The sequence below is a fragment of the Solanum verrucosum genome, unplaced genomic scaffold, assembly GCF_900185275.1.
Source record: "Solanum verrucosum unplaced genomic scaffold, falcon-dt-bn FXZP01000255.1, whole genome shotgun sequence".
In the NCBI taxonomy this organism is placed as follows: domain Eukaryota; kingdom Viridiplantae; phylum Streptophyta; class Magnoliopsida; order Solanales; family Solanaceae; genus Solanum; species Solanum verrucosum.
In genome coordinates this window covers 208,615-223,073 of record NW_026020006.1, presented here as the reverse complement: position 1 = coordinate 223,073, position 14,459 = coordinate 208,615, and the positions used below count along the sequence as shown (strand labels likewise).

Here is a 14,459-nt window from a genome sequence, read left to right as displayed (position 1 = left end):
TTTATATAGATTATTTTTTTTGAAAATAAAAAGAATGTGTAAATTAGAAGGCCAAAGAAATGAATGGTATAGTTGTTACAAATTTCTATGGTTTAAAAAGAATGTGATGAAGAAAATACATTATTTGGCTCACATGAAATTTTGGAATGCCAATAATAAATAGTGTATTATATACAATTAATTTCTTGAATTTTGGGTTGAAGTTGTTGGGGAGTTGTAACCTACTACAAACAAGGGTCATAAATTTTTCATCTAAATACATTAGAAAATAATATCTCCAATCATTTGAGAATTGGAGGGCATATTTTTTTATAACAGTGATATTCAAATAAGTGTATTTTGATTAAGTAAGAGGGAATGTCGAAGATAGGGTTAGTAACTAGAATGAAGTCGAAATAAAGTAGTTGTACCGGAAGGTGCGACCTAACGGCCAACTAAGCTGCGTAGGAAAGGCCCAAAGTTAATCCCAAAGAGAGAATAATGAAATTTCATAGGGTCTTTTTGTCTAGATGCAAGTAGTCCGTATCTTCACAGACATATCTATTTCATCGAGTCTCTCTTCAAGACCGTACATTACGATTTTTGTGCGGGTAAGAACTTACCAGATAATGAATTTTGCTATATTAGGACAGTTATAGTTATGACACTAGTCCATGCATGACGATATGACAATATAAATAAAATAAAAAATAGGACTTGGTAATTGAAATACAAGTTTCTAAAGTTTTTTTAAGTTTTTACTCACAAAACTTCAACTTTATTTTTATGTTCAAATAAAACTTAAACTTCTAAATATCCTTTTTCATCAACAAATAATACTTCTTTTTATTCAAATAATATCGAAACGCCTAATAAGACAAATCAGATTGAAGCACAGACGGAACAAATTGAATTATACAAAACTAGAAACTTCAAAAACAGTCAAAAAATGTTCTTCTCCCCTTGAGATCATTTACATTTTCTAAAGAAAAAGCTTGTCCTATAAACTTCTTCTTCAACCAACAAGAAACTGAATTACATCTTGGGAGAAGTGATATTGACATGTCTTAGGACTAAAAATAGGAATTGTTTACTTTCTTTTTTTTAACCTCTCACTCGGTGTCCAGTACCTGTATTCAGGCCCGAGTAAATCTGAATTCACGCCAAGAAGTCCCACATTGAAGACGACTCCATATAGATTATTTTACTTATGATGAACAACATCCACCTTTCTTTGTTTCTGCAACTGTTTCTTGATTTCCATCATCAGCCTGCAAAACCACAGACTTACCATTTGCTAGTCGGCCCGAGTCCTTTTTCTGGAGCTCTTGAGATTGAATAACTTTCCTGCTCAGAATATTATAGATCTCCCTAACAACTGTCTGGAAAGCAGAAGTTACATTCGATGAATCCAAAGCTGAAGTTTCGATGAAAAATAGACCTTTCGCCTCAGCCAACGCTTTGCCTTCAGCTGTTGTAACTTCCCTGGCGTCTTTGAGATCAGACTTGTTGCCAACGAGTATTATAACCACATTCATGTCCGAATGAGCTGTTAACGGAGTAAAGATACAAGTCAAAAATGATGCTATCAGTTACGTAAAGATCCTGAAAATTGAAGCTGTCATGTATGTTGCTTTATTTTATGAGCAATTTTAGGGACAAGTACATCAAGGATACATGCTAGGTTGCTCAGATTCTTTAAAATGTCGATGTGTGCATGTCAAAATCCTCCAAATCCATGCGGGTGCAACAACAATTTCATAGAGTCCGAGCAACATAAAACAACGGTGCCTTCCAAACAATCTAACCAGCCTAGAGAATCATACGGAGCACAATGCATAATCCAACAGATGAACTTAATGTACCGTTGGCAAAAAAGATTTATGCGTTAATGACATGGAATAATCTCTGCCGATACAAAATTCTCAACTACAACAACAATAACATACCCAGTGTAATCCCACAAGTGGCGTGTGGGGAGGATAGAGTGTACGCAGACCTTACCACTACCTTGGGAGGTAGAGAGGTTGTTTCAGCTAGACCCTTGGCTCAATGAAAAGCATATCAAAGCAGATCGAAAAAGAAATAACTGAAGTGAAGGGATCATGGCAAAATACTATAGAAAGCATGATAAAACATTTTGAAAAAAGGAATAGTAAGTACACCAAAAGTGTGATAATCCAAGTACAAGAGACAATAGATTAGTGACAAAAATTGACGGACAAGAAGTTACATGAGAAATAGTATGACTACTAGTAGGGGTGGGTAAGCGAGAAAATGCTCTACTGTAACCTACTAACCTTCTACCCTAAGTCTCAACTATTGAGCTATATTGAAACAAAATCCAGTGCAGACCTTCCTCAAGTACCTTAAACGTGGAGCATGAAATTTAGGCAATTTCAAACTAAAATGATAAAACAAACATCTAGTCAAACAAATATAAACTAAAACAACAAAATAAATCAATAGCATGCTGCTTACTCTGAAGCTCGTTAAGCCATCGACCAATGTTATCGAAAGTCAGGCGCCTACTAATATCATAAACCAGAAGAGCTCCAACTGCACCTCTGTAATATGCAGAAGTAACTGCTCTAAATCGTTCTTGACCAGCCGTATCCCATATCTGCGCTTTAACCTCCTTTCCATTTATGTTTATCTTTTGAGTCTGAAATTCTACTCCAATTGTCGATTTTGAGTTTGGATAGAATTCATCTCTAGCAAATCTAGCAAGCAAATTCGATTTACCAACTGCAGAATCACCAATCAATACAATCTTGAAAAGGTAGTCCTCTTTTTTTTCTTCCTCGGAATTGTGTGCCATCTTCTTCACCACATAAAATGGGAAGCTAGAACATCGTAACTACTTATTTATGCTGCGAAATAAAGAAAAGTAAAGAATGAGCAGGTATAGGCCCTCGGAAAAAAACTTCAAAGGCAGGGGTCGACTACAGAAGGAAATAGCTAAAGTAAAGAAGAAAGAAGTCTCAGCGGTAAAAGTTCTATCAGGAGCTGAGGAGTGGTGGAAAAATATTCAAAGTGGACTTGCAAAGCACCATGAACTAAAACTTCCCTCCAGTCACTGTAGTTACTTCTTCGAGTTCAAATTCAGTCCTAAAAGGAAAGTGATGACTTTCAAATATCTGCACAAAAGCAAAGCATCAGAATCTTAAAATTTCAGCAAAGAATAAAGTGTCCCACCCCGTGCTAAGCTCCCACTCCCTTGCTTCTTGCCGCCAAGTATTAAGCTCAAAACCTGAAAGCAATATGATGGAAATCAGTGGAACGTGGAAAATTAAGTTTTAGATTCTAAAATGACGTCGTCAACTAGCATGGGATTGAGGTGTAGTAGTAATTGTTGCTGTTGTAGTATTGTAAAATTACATACGGGTTGATTTCTTAGATGGTCACTCAACTAATAGTTATAATCTGAGAAAGTCACCTTTCTTGTTGATTCCAATTTTCTTCAACAAACAAAGTGACTTTCAGAGATAACAACTATTAGTTGAGTAACCATTTGAACAATCAACTTGATGACATACTTAAGAACAATCTTTTGGACCTAAAGAAGTTTCCAAAACTCACCTAATTCGCTATAGGTTTTACCTGATTATACCATGTTACGTTACAAACTATTGCTCAATAAAGTCTGTGAAATGACAAACAATCACCAACACACTTTGCATGTGCTTTTTTGGTGAGTAGGGAGAGATTGGTCACCTTCTCTGAAAAGAAGTAAAAAATCTCGGTAGTTGGGAAGGATGCTACGACCATAGAACTGTTGGTACTGTAAAATTTCAATAACTATCCGAAGACTATTAAATTTCATACATTAATGACTAGAAGTTTATACATGAGCTGTAATTGATTGAAGAATCTTGAAGTTCAGCATTGTACAGTTTACTACATTTCGTCCTCTTTCCCATATAACTGAAAATATTAGAGATTTAAATTGCAGTATTGTAAGGTTTTTGTCAAAATAAAAGGTTGCTCGTGTGTTTTTGATCATCTGCAAATCAGCCATAGCTGACGACTGATACAAAATTGGCACTTGTACTTCTGGAAACATACAACAACAACAACATACCCAAAGTAGTCCCACAAGTGAAGTCTGGGGAGGGTAGTGTGTACTATATACGCAGACTAACCCCTACTTTATGAAGGTAGAAAGGCAGTTCCTGATGGACCCTCGAACTGAGTAACGGATTTATAAAAACCAATATGAAAAGGTGCCCACCACTTCTAAAAAAGAGCTCTATGAAAATTAGAACGCCCACCACTTCTAGTTCCTCTTGAACACTCCATTTTAAGCTAAAGCCACCTCGACCATCAGAAGTTCTATCTCCTACAAACTGCATTATTTGAGATCGATGGTGTCTGGTCAACATACGTACACCTTGACTATGATTTAATAATTTACAAGGTTCCTGCTACCTTCCACCAACACATGTAACGAGTAACTCAGTCGACTTAGTCATAGGCAGATAAGAAAATTCACCTAGTTAGCATTGAAGCCTTATTTCCTAATGTCGCCACTCCAACATCTTCAACTGCAGGGGCAATCCCTTTCGGGGTACTACTTCAGTATGAATGTTTCATAAGGGCAAATGGAGCATAATCTCTATATCACAGTTGCCCTAGATTACAAGTACATGCATCTTTCTATGAAACTTAATCAAATCAATTGACTACACCTCAATCCCCAAACACTGGAATGCTATATAGATCTTTCTCTTTTGATCAGTCATCAAAGATTTCGTAAATGCTTGCTCTAAGCCAGTGTGATAACACATAATTATAGATTGTCGAGACCTCATATTGTATCCAAAATTGCATCAACACCGGGTACAATAATCAGGTTGGCCATATAAATCTTGTCTACCATTCGTTCTGTTTAGGTCTATTTCATTCCAATGCTATGTCCTTTATGGAATATCAAGGGTTCTATAAATCTCTACTTAACTGTAGAAGAGATAGTTTAATCCCAATTATTTTGTGTCGTTTATATAAATCATTTGTTACATGACTCTCCGTAATTAGCTAACTTCGTTCTTCCTATAACAAAGACTTAATATCATACCAATAAACAGAAAGTGCAACATTCTGCAAGTAGTAGTAGTACTCCCTAAAAATGGCTAACAACAACAACATACTAGTGTAATCCCACAAGTGAGGTTTGGGGAGGTTAGGATGTACGCAGAACTTACCCCTACCTTTATGTGGTAGAGAGGTTGTTTCCATAGACCCTCGACTCAAAATAAAAGTAATCAAAACATGATAGAAATAAAAAAAAAAGACAATATAATAGCAAGATAAATGGAACAAATGAAATAACAGACAATAGTGAAAATTAGTAGAATAAGATACTACACATATACTAACAGGCAAACTGGGCTAACAAATAGTTTAATTTTTTTTAACCTTCATTATGTAGTAGGTCCCTTACCAGGAATTGGAAAAAAAAAACATGTCTAACTGATCTCTCCAAATTTATTCGAAAATTGCTGCTCGGACTCTTAAAAAAAACTGATAAGTGTGTGCCACATCTTCAAAAAGTTGTGCACTTTGGAGGATCCAATACTGGTACAACAATATTTTCGAAGAGTCAGAGCAACATATTCCTTATCAAAAAAAAAAAGGAAAAAAAAAAAACACCCTCACTCAGTCTGTTCAACCATGAACAGGAAAAGAGGCCCATCCACATGTAAATGACTTTACCAATTAAAAGGAAATTGACCTTTAAGATAGAAGAACAGTATCCTACATGTTTTCCTATATGGGACCCTTGTAGTAAATAATTTCAACAATAAGCTACACTGCATAAGTTGTCTCATCATGTCTAATAAAAAGAACTTTCAAAATATTTTGTATGACTCAAACAAGACAGACAATAATTACTAAGTCTGACATAACTACTTCTAGTGCAACATCTTTTACTCCCTCCATTTCAAAGAATTTAAGAAAGCAAAGAGATTTTTTAATCTTGTTACGAGTACCAAAATGTGTTTTAATCTTGTGGTCTTAAACATATCAAGTGAAAAGTAGGAATTAAGAAGTTGTCAAAAAAGGAAAGAGACATTTTTTTCGGAAAGACCAAGAAGAAAAGTAAGACAAACAAATTAAAACGGAGGGAGTAACAATAACAACATCATACGGGTGGAGTTTGAGGAGGGTAGAGTATACACAAACCTTACCCTACCTTAGTAGGTAGAGAGGTTGTCGCCGATAGAACCTCAGCTCAAAGACAAGTATATCAACGCAGTTCGAGAAAAGAAATAACAAAAGTGAAGAAGCCAAGACAAAATAAAGAAAGCATTCTGAAAAAAATAAATAACTAAATACATAATATTACAATAACCAAAGTACAAAAAACAACATATAGTAACATAAATCGAAACTGAGAGAGTAACACTTAAAAATCATATAATTTTGGCATTTACCAATTCAAGAAAAAAATGGACATAATACTAAATACAATTAGCAACCACCACCCTTTTTTTAGGATATTCCTAAATCAACCCATATTTCCATTTCAGGATGAAACAAAGAAAAACTGGACAAAGCTGTAAAAAAAATTCAATCTTTATCAGTTTCAAGCTCAAAAAAATGCATATTTTACTAAACAATGATAATTAGAAACTAATAAGCAAGAGAATTGGGTAATAAAAGTTCAATCTTTTTGACAAAAGGCACATACCCAATTCTTTATAATGATCAAAATGCTACATTCATTTATCAATCTATAAAGTGGTGTGATCAAATCAAGAACACCAGATCAATGAATCAAACAGCTCTTAAAAATGGGGTGATTTGAAAATTTTGGTAGAAAAAAATATAGGAATCAAATGATTATGTTTTTGGGTTTTGGAGAGATTAAGGAAAATTTCAAGATTCAGGGGAAGATGGGAGAAGGAGAGAGAGACCAGATTTACAACATTTTTTACACTATACAATGATGAACAGATGGCAGCAATAAATGGGCTTTATTCAGCTAATGGATATATATTTGTGGCCCAATCCAATCCAAAATATTTTACTTCCTCGGTCTTAATTTACGTGACACCGTTTGATAATATGAAATTTCTTTTTTAAAAAAAGACTTTGTTAAGTTTAATTATTTGGTCTTATTAAAGTTAGTTGTTTGTTTTTAGTTGATTGTTCTTCACAATAAAGTGTTATTGATAAAATGAAGATGTTGTCATTAAATAGTTGTCAAAATAACGTTATTTTTGGGACGGACTAAAAAAAAAGGTGTCACATAAATTGGGACAGAGGGAATATAAATTTTTAGGTAAATATAGAGCCTTAGTATGTTGTGTCATGTAACAGAATTTCGTAAGTAGTGTTATTTTACCTTCAGATTTTAAAAAAATAGCGAGATTTTGTTTAGTTACGAAATGTTGAAGCATTTTTGGTTTCCAAACATAGCATAATAAATTATATTTGTGTGCATAAATATAGTGAAATACATTATAATAAGTATCCTCACGTATATAAATCTCTGTATCGAAATACACTACATTTGCATGCATAACAATAGTAAAATGCATTGTATCATCTTTCTTAATAAGTGTATCTATATATATATATATATATATAACTCCATTCGTGCGAATAATAAATGTATTCATATATATCTACAATAAAGACAAAAACTAGAGACCATTTATTTGAAGGCAAAAATTAAAGACTAACATAGTTTTGACCATTCACATGCCGAAAACCAATTAGCCAACGAACTAGCCAAATTTTTGTTTTATTTCTTGTTGATTGGAGTACTACCTTCTTTTTCTATTTAATCGTCTGGTGTTCGAAATTTACTTAATCAGCTAATTCATATACGATTCACGTAGGGGTCATCGAAAGTGCTCTCCTAAATATAATTGTTATATTAAAAGTAATAATGCACAAATGTTGCATCAAGGAAATTCAAGCATCAATATTTGAATTGCTAAAAAGAAATGGAAGAAAATATATGATATATATAATTGTTTTTTGAATTATTTAAATAAAATGTCAAGATGGCCGAGTTGGTCTAAGGCGCCAGTTTCAGGTACTGGTCCGAAAGGGCATGGGTTCAAATCCCATTCTTGACAATTTATTTTTTTATTTTTCTTTTGTTGTTTCGAGATAATCAAGTTCCTTCTCTTCTTTCTTTTTTCAAGTCACGATCAGAATGAGATGACATTCTATTTCTTTTAAATTAACATTACACTTTAGAAACTAAAGTATGTAATATAACACAATCGTTACAACAATGCATGTATCTTATTTGTGTTCTTAATATTTAAACCACAAATACACTTAAATGAAGAATATAGCCAAATGAATTCCGTGAATGTAGCTTTTGAACGTAGGTCGCTCTAAAGTCATTAGGTCGAAGGTACATTTGTCTGAGTAGGTTGCTCCAAAGTCATTAGTACATCTATCTCGGTGTCACACATCACGTCGCAAGTAATATTCAATTAATGATGATGATACAAACCAACTTGTACACACCTCGATTATTCCATCAAGTATCTTCTTCTACTAGGTGCATCCCAAGCTACTTTGCTTTTAAATGGTGTACATAATAAATCTGTCAATTTAGTGGGTAATTTTCTGAAATTGATCGGCTTATTTCCTGCTTTTTTGTTCTAAAGATGGAAGTTAAATGTCAGTTACGTTGCTGGCTAACTATTAGTTTGTGTTATGCACGATGCCGTTGTGTGACCACGTTGAACGAGGAGCTTTAGCGCAATGGTAAGAGTTGTGGTAGGTTGTGACCACGGGTTCAAGCTATGGAAACAATCCGACTCTCTTCGGAAAGCCAAGCATCTGTACTGCCCTTACATTTAGACTGATTGGAATGTAACATGTTGTGCACCACACAGAAAGCAGATCTGGTTTTACTTTGCCAATTCTGAGAAAAAATACAGCAATTTATATTGGCACTAGTGTCATTGAAACTAAGACAGTATTTAGTTGAGCAAAAATGAGATTACATTGATAAAGGATTATGCAAATTAAAGTTTCATCTACCTCCTACTATATTATCATGAGCAGTAACAACAACAAAAATCAGTAAAACGTTGGCCATCTTTACCGCTCCCTTCTTCACAAATCACCTCACGTCCAAGTTGTTGAACCAATTCTGTATAGTTTTGACATCCACCTTCGGGTCCAAATTTAATGCATGTAAAGTAGCCTTAGCATGAGAGTTGAGGCACTACAAAAATTTCCATGAATGTAGTGGTTAAGGACATGTATAACAAAAGAAAGGGGAGGGGGTGAAGGGCAATATGTCAGATCAAAGCATCAATACAAATTGGGAAATTATGGAAGTTGATTTGAGATGGGAAAAAGCATAAAAACACCGGTCACCCCTAAACTAGACCTGGATTCTTTGAAGAAAAAAAAAAAACGATACCTGGATTCTCTGTTACACACTACTATACTTAGCTATCTTGAAACGAAATGCTATATGTGGCGAAGAGAGTGCATTACACTCTCAAAGAGTGAGAAGCCAAAAAACATATCATAAACTTTTTTAACATCTTTTATTAAATTATTTTTCTGTCTTAGCAGTCCAGCACGATGCAACAACCATCTTTGCTCAAAGACGAGACCTTTCTCCTCCACCATCACCTAAACCATCAAATCTCTCACCACCACCATCAGAAAACAAACGGCACGAAAGAGCATCAACTTATGTTCGTTTTCTAGTAACTACATCCTTGAGCTTTCATATTTATCCAGTAAATCATCCAAAATACCTAAGGGACCAAGGAAAATGAGTTTAACCTCATTTCCCATTATTGGATTTTGACTTCCAAGTCCCAAATTGTTGTTGCTCCATACACCAAAATGAATCATCCTCTCCCTTGGTTGGATGTAGCTATTTATTTCCTTAACCTCTTTGTAATGCAGGAGGTATCATATTAATTATCCAAAGTTAAAATAAATTGGAAAACTACGAGTGGAAATTTATTTGAGATCCGAGGAATGAATGGAAGATCAAAATCAGAAATGTAATGAGCAGACCAACTAAGACATGAAAACAAAAACAAAAACAAAAGAACAGGAAATGAGTACCTTGCCAAAAAATTGTTGTGATGTATGCATACAATTAGCATATTCAGCTGTCTCTGCTTTTAGATTTTTTCGATTTCTTAATATGATTTTCAGATTTCAGCTTTTCCCTGTAGGGTACTAAGTTATCAGGCTCAAGCAATTCAGCAGCCCTTTTGTTGCCTATCCTCTTTTCTGTAATGCTGCAATATCAGAAAATGCATGAGGCGGAGTGATGGAATGAAATAAGTGAATAGAAACTTCACAGTTAGCAAACCTGTAAGCTTGAGACTCTTCTGCCTTCGTTTCCAACCATTGAATATTTCCTGTGTTATCTGGAATTAATGACCCACATATATGTAGTATCTCTTCATCAAAACTACAAATAAAAAGCACGACATCAAGTCTAATTCATCCTTTAAAGTAACCCAAAAAATAAAATGCAGAGCTGAAAGGAGAAGCTAAAGGGAATTAAGATTCAGTAGTAGAAAGATTGTAAGGATTACTATCTAAACACCGCAATAATTAAAGAACATGCAAATTCAGGAAATCAGTCATGCAGACAACCCAACAAATTAGGGCTACTATAGCCCATTGAAAATCTATATTTATCTATCTACTTATATATTAATAAAATTCTGGTCATAAGAGAGGTACTTGGCACTCTCAGTGACTGGACTATATATTTTTATTTTTTACTTAATTGTTGGTCTTTTTTCTATTTTTTCATTTATGTGATACTAAAAAATAAAAATGTCACCTCCTAAATTACACCTCTTTTAGCTATTACAATAGTTCAAAGTCATTAGTTATATGACTCTCCCTTGATTCATTGTCATATCTATGCACCATATTCTTAAATCTCACAATCTCTTTCTCTACAACACAACAACAACAACAATGCCTAGTGTGTAATCCCACACGTGCAGTCTGGGAGGGTAGAGTGTACGCAGACCTACCCCAACCTTGGGTGGTAGAGAGGTTGTTTCTGAAATTTGATAGATCCTCAACTCGAGGAAAAGCAATTCAAAGCAGTTGGAAAAGAAAATGACGGAAGTGAAGAAGTCATGGAAAAAGACTATAGAAAGTATGACAAAGCAGTCTGAAAAAAGTAGTAGTAACTACAACAAAATAATATGATAATCAAAGTACAAGAATTCAAGAACACTATTGACCAAGACTACTCTGCCACACTGAGACAAGCTTCTCTCAAATTCAAGATGCTGCCTTGAAAGCAGACTCATATACCTATGTAACTTGTCACTGGACCAAAATAACTGCATATATACTTCTTTTCTTTTTTTATTTTATATTACTTTTGTTATGTATCAATCCCTATTTTAGAGGAACGCAGGAAAAGAATTTCCAGAGCTCAAAAAAGAAATATGACCGAAGATCTTACTTCTTGACTGAGAACCGTAGAGTAGTTCCCACTTTGATCCTGTGTTTCTTGTTAGATCTGCTGACAAAAACTTCTTTCCCGTGTTTCTACGAAAAGAGAAACATATCCAAAGACAAATCAGTATCAAATCTATATCTCAACTCAAGGTCTCATTAGTTCAAAGTGCTTACAATTTTATACTTGAAATCTTCTCGAATGTCCTCATCTGCTATGACAGCAGAAGAAAAACCAAGAACTACTATGTGAATAGACTGCTCGCCAACTTTAACGACCTCACCTTCTGAAAAGATCAATATCAAAAGTAGGATTAAAGAAACAAAGTCAATCCAAATGAATTTACCATATTATACCTTGACACACACTCTTAAGCATTTAGGGGTCGTTTGGTAGAGTGTAGAAAAATAATGCTAAATAGAGTGTATTAGTAATGCGTGCATTAATTATACATAGATTATTTCTTATGCACTGTTTGGTTTAGTATATTAAAAATAGCATGCATGGTATAAAATATTTATTTACAAAAATGTCCTTCACAATTATGGTGAAAAAGATGTAAATTAAATATAGCATGCATTGTATAAAAATATTTATTTACAAAAAATCCCTTTGTAGTACTAATACCTAGAAATCCATGGTATTAGTAAAACACTCCTCAATACACAACAGGGTGTATAACTAATGCTACATAGCATGAAAAAGTGTACCAAACAAGGTACAACTAATGCATGCATTATTTTTGCTAATACACTCTACCAAACTCCCCCTTAAATATTTATATCTCTAGGGTGGGAAGTTGAACTTTGAGTTTCTGAAAAAGGGAGAACAATGAGGTTGTGAAATTAAGAAAATTTGCATTACTTTAGCATTTTACTCCAACTTCACTACAAGAACTAAAAGCCTGGAAAGTCACTGAGCTAGAGTACAATTTAACAAACAATTGTTTTTAAAAAAAAAACTAATGTGTTTGAATCCACATGATATTACGCAAATAAGAACTAAGTTGCAGGACTACCTAATAGCATTTCTGGCTTTGGATTAAAAAGTAGCAACTTTGCTTCAAGTCTCACACCAAAATAAGGGTGAATTCCTGGAAGAATTCTAGCCAAATTGCTACTGAACTTGGGTTCATAAGTCAATACCACACCATCTAAAGCTTCATTAAACCTGTAAAAAGAAAGGAGCCTTATGAACAAAAGTACCTAAGAAACAAGTGGAGCAGAAGGTCAAATACACTCAAACACCAAATTCCTTAGTGATAATGGGGGAGGGAAGAGAAGAAAGAAAACATTAACCCATGAAAAGTAGGAGCTTTAAATAGCAGGATTGTCAGCCCAAAATAAAACAGGCAGTAAAAGAAGCCACCATCGGATAATAAACCCAATAATCTGTTCAACTGATTGAACAAGCTGATAAGTAAAATTGTTTGCACAATCCATTTACAATCAACATCAAAAATAACAATAATGATCAGCCACACATCAATCCCTAACTACTTGCAAAGATGTAATCCAACCTTTCTAATTCAAAAAAAAAAAGAGGGGCAAAGCGCCGTTTGAAGTGGCGAAGGCCTATGCTACAGTAAGCAAAAAAGTAGGGTAATCAAACCTCCCTCTCGCCTTTTTTATCAGACACCCACCATGCTGATATAAGGCATGATGCCTAGACAAAGCCAATGTTTAGAGGACTCAACATATTATGACTATATTTATTTATGCACTCAGTCAACCTACCACAACTCTCCTCTTTTATGCTAGCTCAAAGCCAGCTATACAAAGCTCACATATGGGAAGTGCGAGACAAACTTCTTCAAACCTATGTTGCAGCAACATTTTTGGAGAGACCAAGCAATATAATTAACTAAACAATAAACACTCTATTGAAACAAAACATGCGTTATAAGCTAATTAATATCTCCACACTAAAAAATGTAACATTCACCAAAATATCTCATATCAAAACCAAAAAAATCACTTTTTTTGTTAAATTCGTTTGTAGATAGATTTCACTGAGAAAAACACAAAACTCAAAGTCTGCAACTTCAAATTGAACCGTACTTCAATTTCTAACACTAAATAGGAAGGATGATGAGGAATTACTTGAAAAGAAGAGAGCTGAGTTCGCGATAAACAGCGGTTTCGACGTTTTTGGCGTTTGATGGATGTAAATTCACAACCAAATTCGCCCTACACTCTTTCAGTGCCTCCATTGATGCCCAATTTTGTTAGGGTTTATGTTAAACCCTAAAATCTTAGAAGAGAAGATGTACAAGAAATAAATAAGTAGTTATTTGCACTTTTGACCATATTGTGTTGATGTTTAATTTTGCCTATCATGCTAAATAATTTATTTTAGTATTATAATATTTTACAAATTTTATTCAGACATGTTTTTGATTTCTCAATAACTTATGCTTTGCTAAATATAAGTTGGGAAAATATTAGATATACCACTCAACTTTGTCATTTAATATTGATATATTCTCGTTATAAAAGTGGTTCACTTATAACTACATCGTCATATCGTTATAAAATTGACTCACACATACTTTTTGTCATTACAAAAGTAGCTCGCATATACGCATACCATTACAAAAGTGATAAAAAAATCAATTTTAAATTATTTTTTTTATTTTCAATATTTGAAAAAAAATCATGTATTTAATATTTTTCACACATAAATTATTTTTTAACTTCTTTGATTATTATTATTTGAGTTTGGTATTCTTGTTTCATTTTTACTTTCACTATTTAGTGTAAAACTAAGCGAAATATAAAGAAATAAGTGTGAATGAAAAAAGAGAAAATAAATTAAAACTAATATAATTTTTCAAGAAAATAAGTGAAAAAATAAATTTGATCATCAAAATAATTCAAATTAGCGGTTAAATTAAAAAAGTAATAAAAAACATATGAGAAGGATCAAATATACACGTACATGGATTTTTTTAATATAAAAAAAATCACGCCCTATACACATTTAAGAGTCAATTTTACGGGTTTTAAACATACTTTTAAAAAATTCTTACTTATAA

The 14,459-nt window shown here is 33.6% G+C and overlaps 2 protein-coding genes and 1 non-coding gene across 4 annotated transcripts; 1 reads left to right on the top strand and 2 right to left on the bottom strand.

The window, feature by feature from the left end:
* Positions 1 to 1,092: 1,092 nt before the first annotated feature.
* LOC125819412 (ras-related protein RABA5a-like) lies at positions 1,093 to 6,898 on the bottom strand. Its single transcript, XM_049498845.1, has 4 exons — positions 6,674 to 6,898; positions 3,178 to 3,232; positions 2,461 to 3,090; positions 1,093 to 1,528 (listed from the first exon to the last, which is right to left on the bottom strand). Exons 3-4 carry the CDS (start codon positions 2,798 to 2,800, stop codon positions 1,188 to 1,190), a joined length of 681 nt encoding a protein of 226 aa, XP_049354802.1. The 5' UTR covers positions 2,801 to 3,090; positions 3,178 to 3,232; positions 6,674 to 6,898; the 3' UTR covers positions 1,093 to 1,187.
* Positions 6,899 to 7,991: 1,093 nt separating this feature from the next.
* Positions 7,992 to 8,072, top strand: TRNAL-CAG (transfer RNA leucine (anticodon CAG)). Its single transcript has one exon. It is a non-coding gene; the product is annotated as a tRNA-Leu (tRNA).
* A 787-nt stretch (positions 8,073 to 8,859) lies between these two features.
* LOC125819411 (uncharacterized) lies at positions 8,860 to 13,707 on the bottom strand. Of its 2 annotated transcripts, XM_049498844.1 has the most exons (7): positions 13,525 to 13,695; positions 12,441 to 12,592; positions 11,599 to 11,708; positions 11,429 to 11,514; positions 10,304 to 10,405; positions 10,056 to 10,229; positions 8,860 to 9,184 (listed from the first exon to the last, which is right to left on the bottom strand). In XM_049498844.1, the coding sequence occupies exons 1-6, from the start codon at positions 13,632 to 13,634 to the stop codon at positions 10,094 to 10,096; spliced, it is 696 nt and encodes a 231-aa protein (XP_049354801.1). In that variant the 5' UTR covers positions 13,635 to 13,695; the 3' UTR covers positions 8,860 to 9,184; positions 10,056 to 10,093. The 2 variants fall into 2 exon arrangements, with proteins under 2 accessions (XP_049354801.1, XP_049354800.1); XM_049498843.1 differs by lacking the exon at positions 8,860 to 9,184 and having other exon boundaries at positions 10,035 to 10,229; positions 13,525 to 13,707.
* Between the last annotated feature and the right edge of the window lie 752 nt (positions 13,708 to 14,459).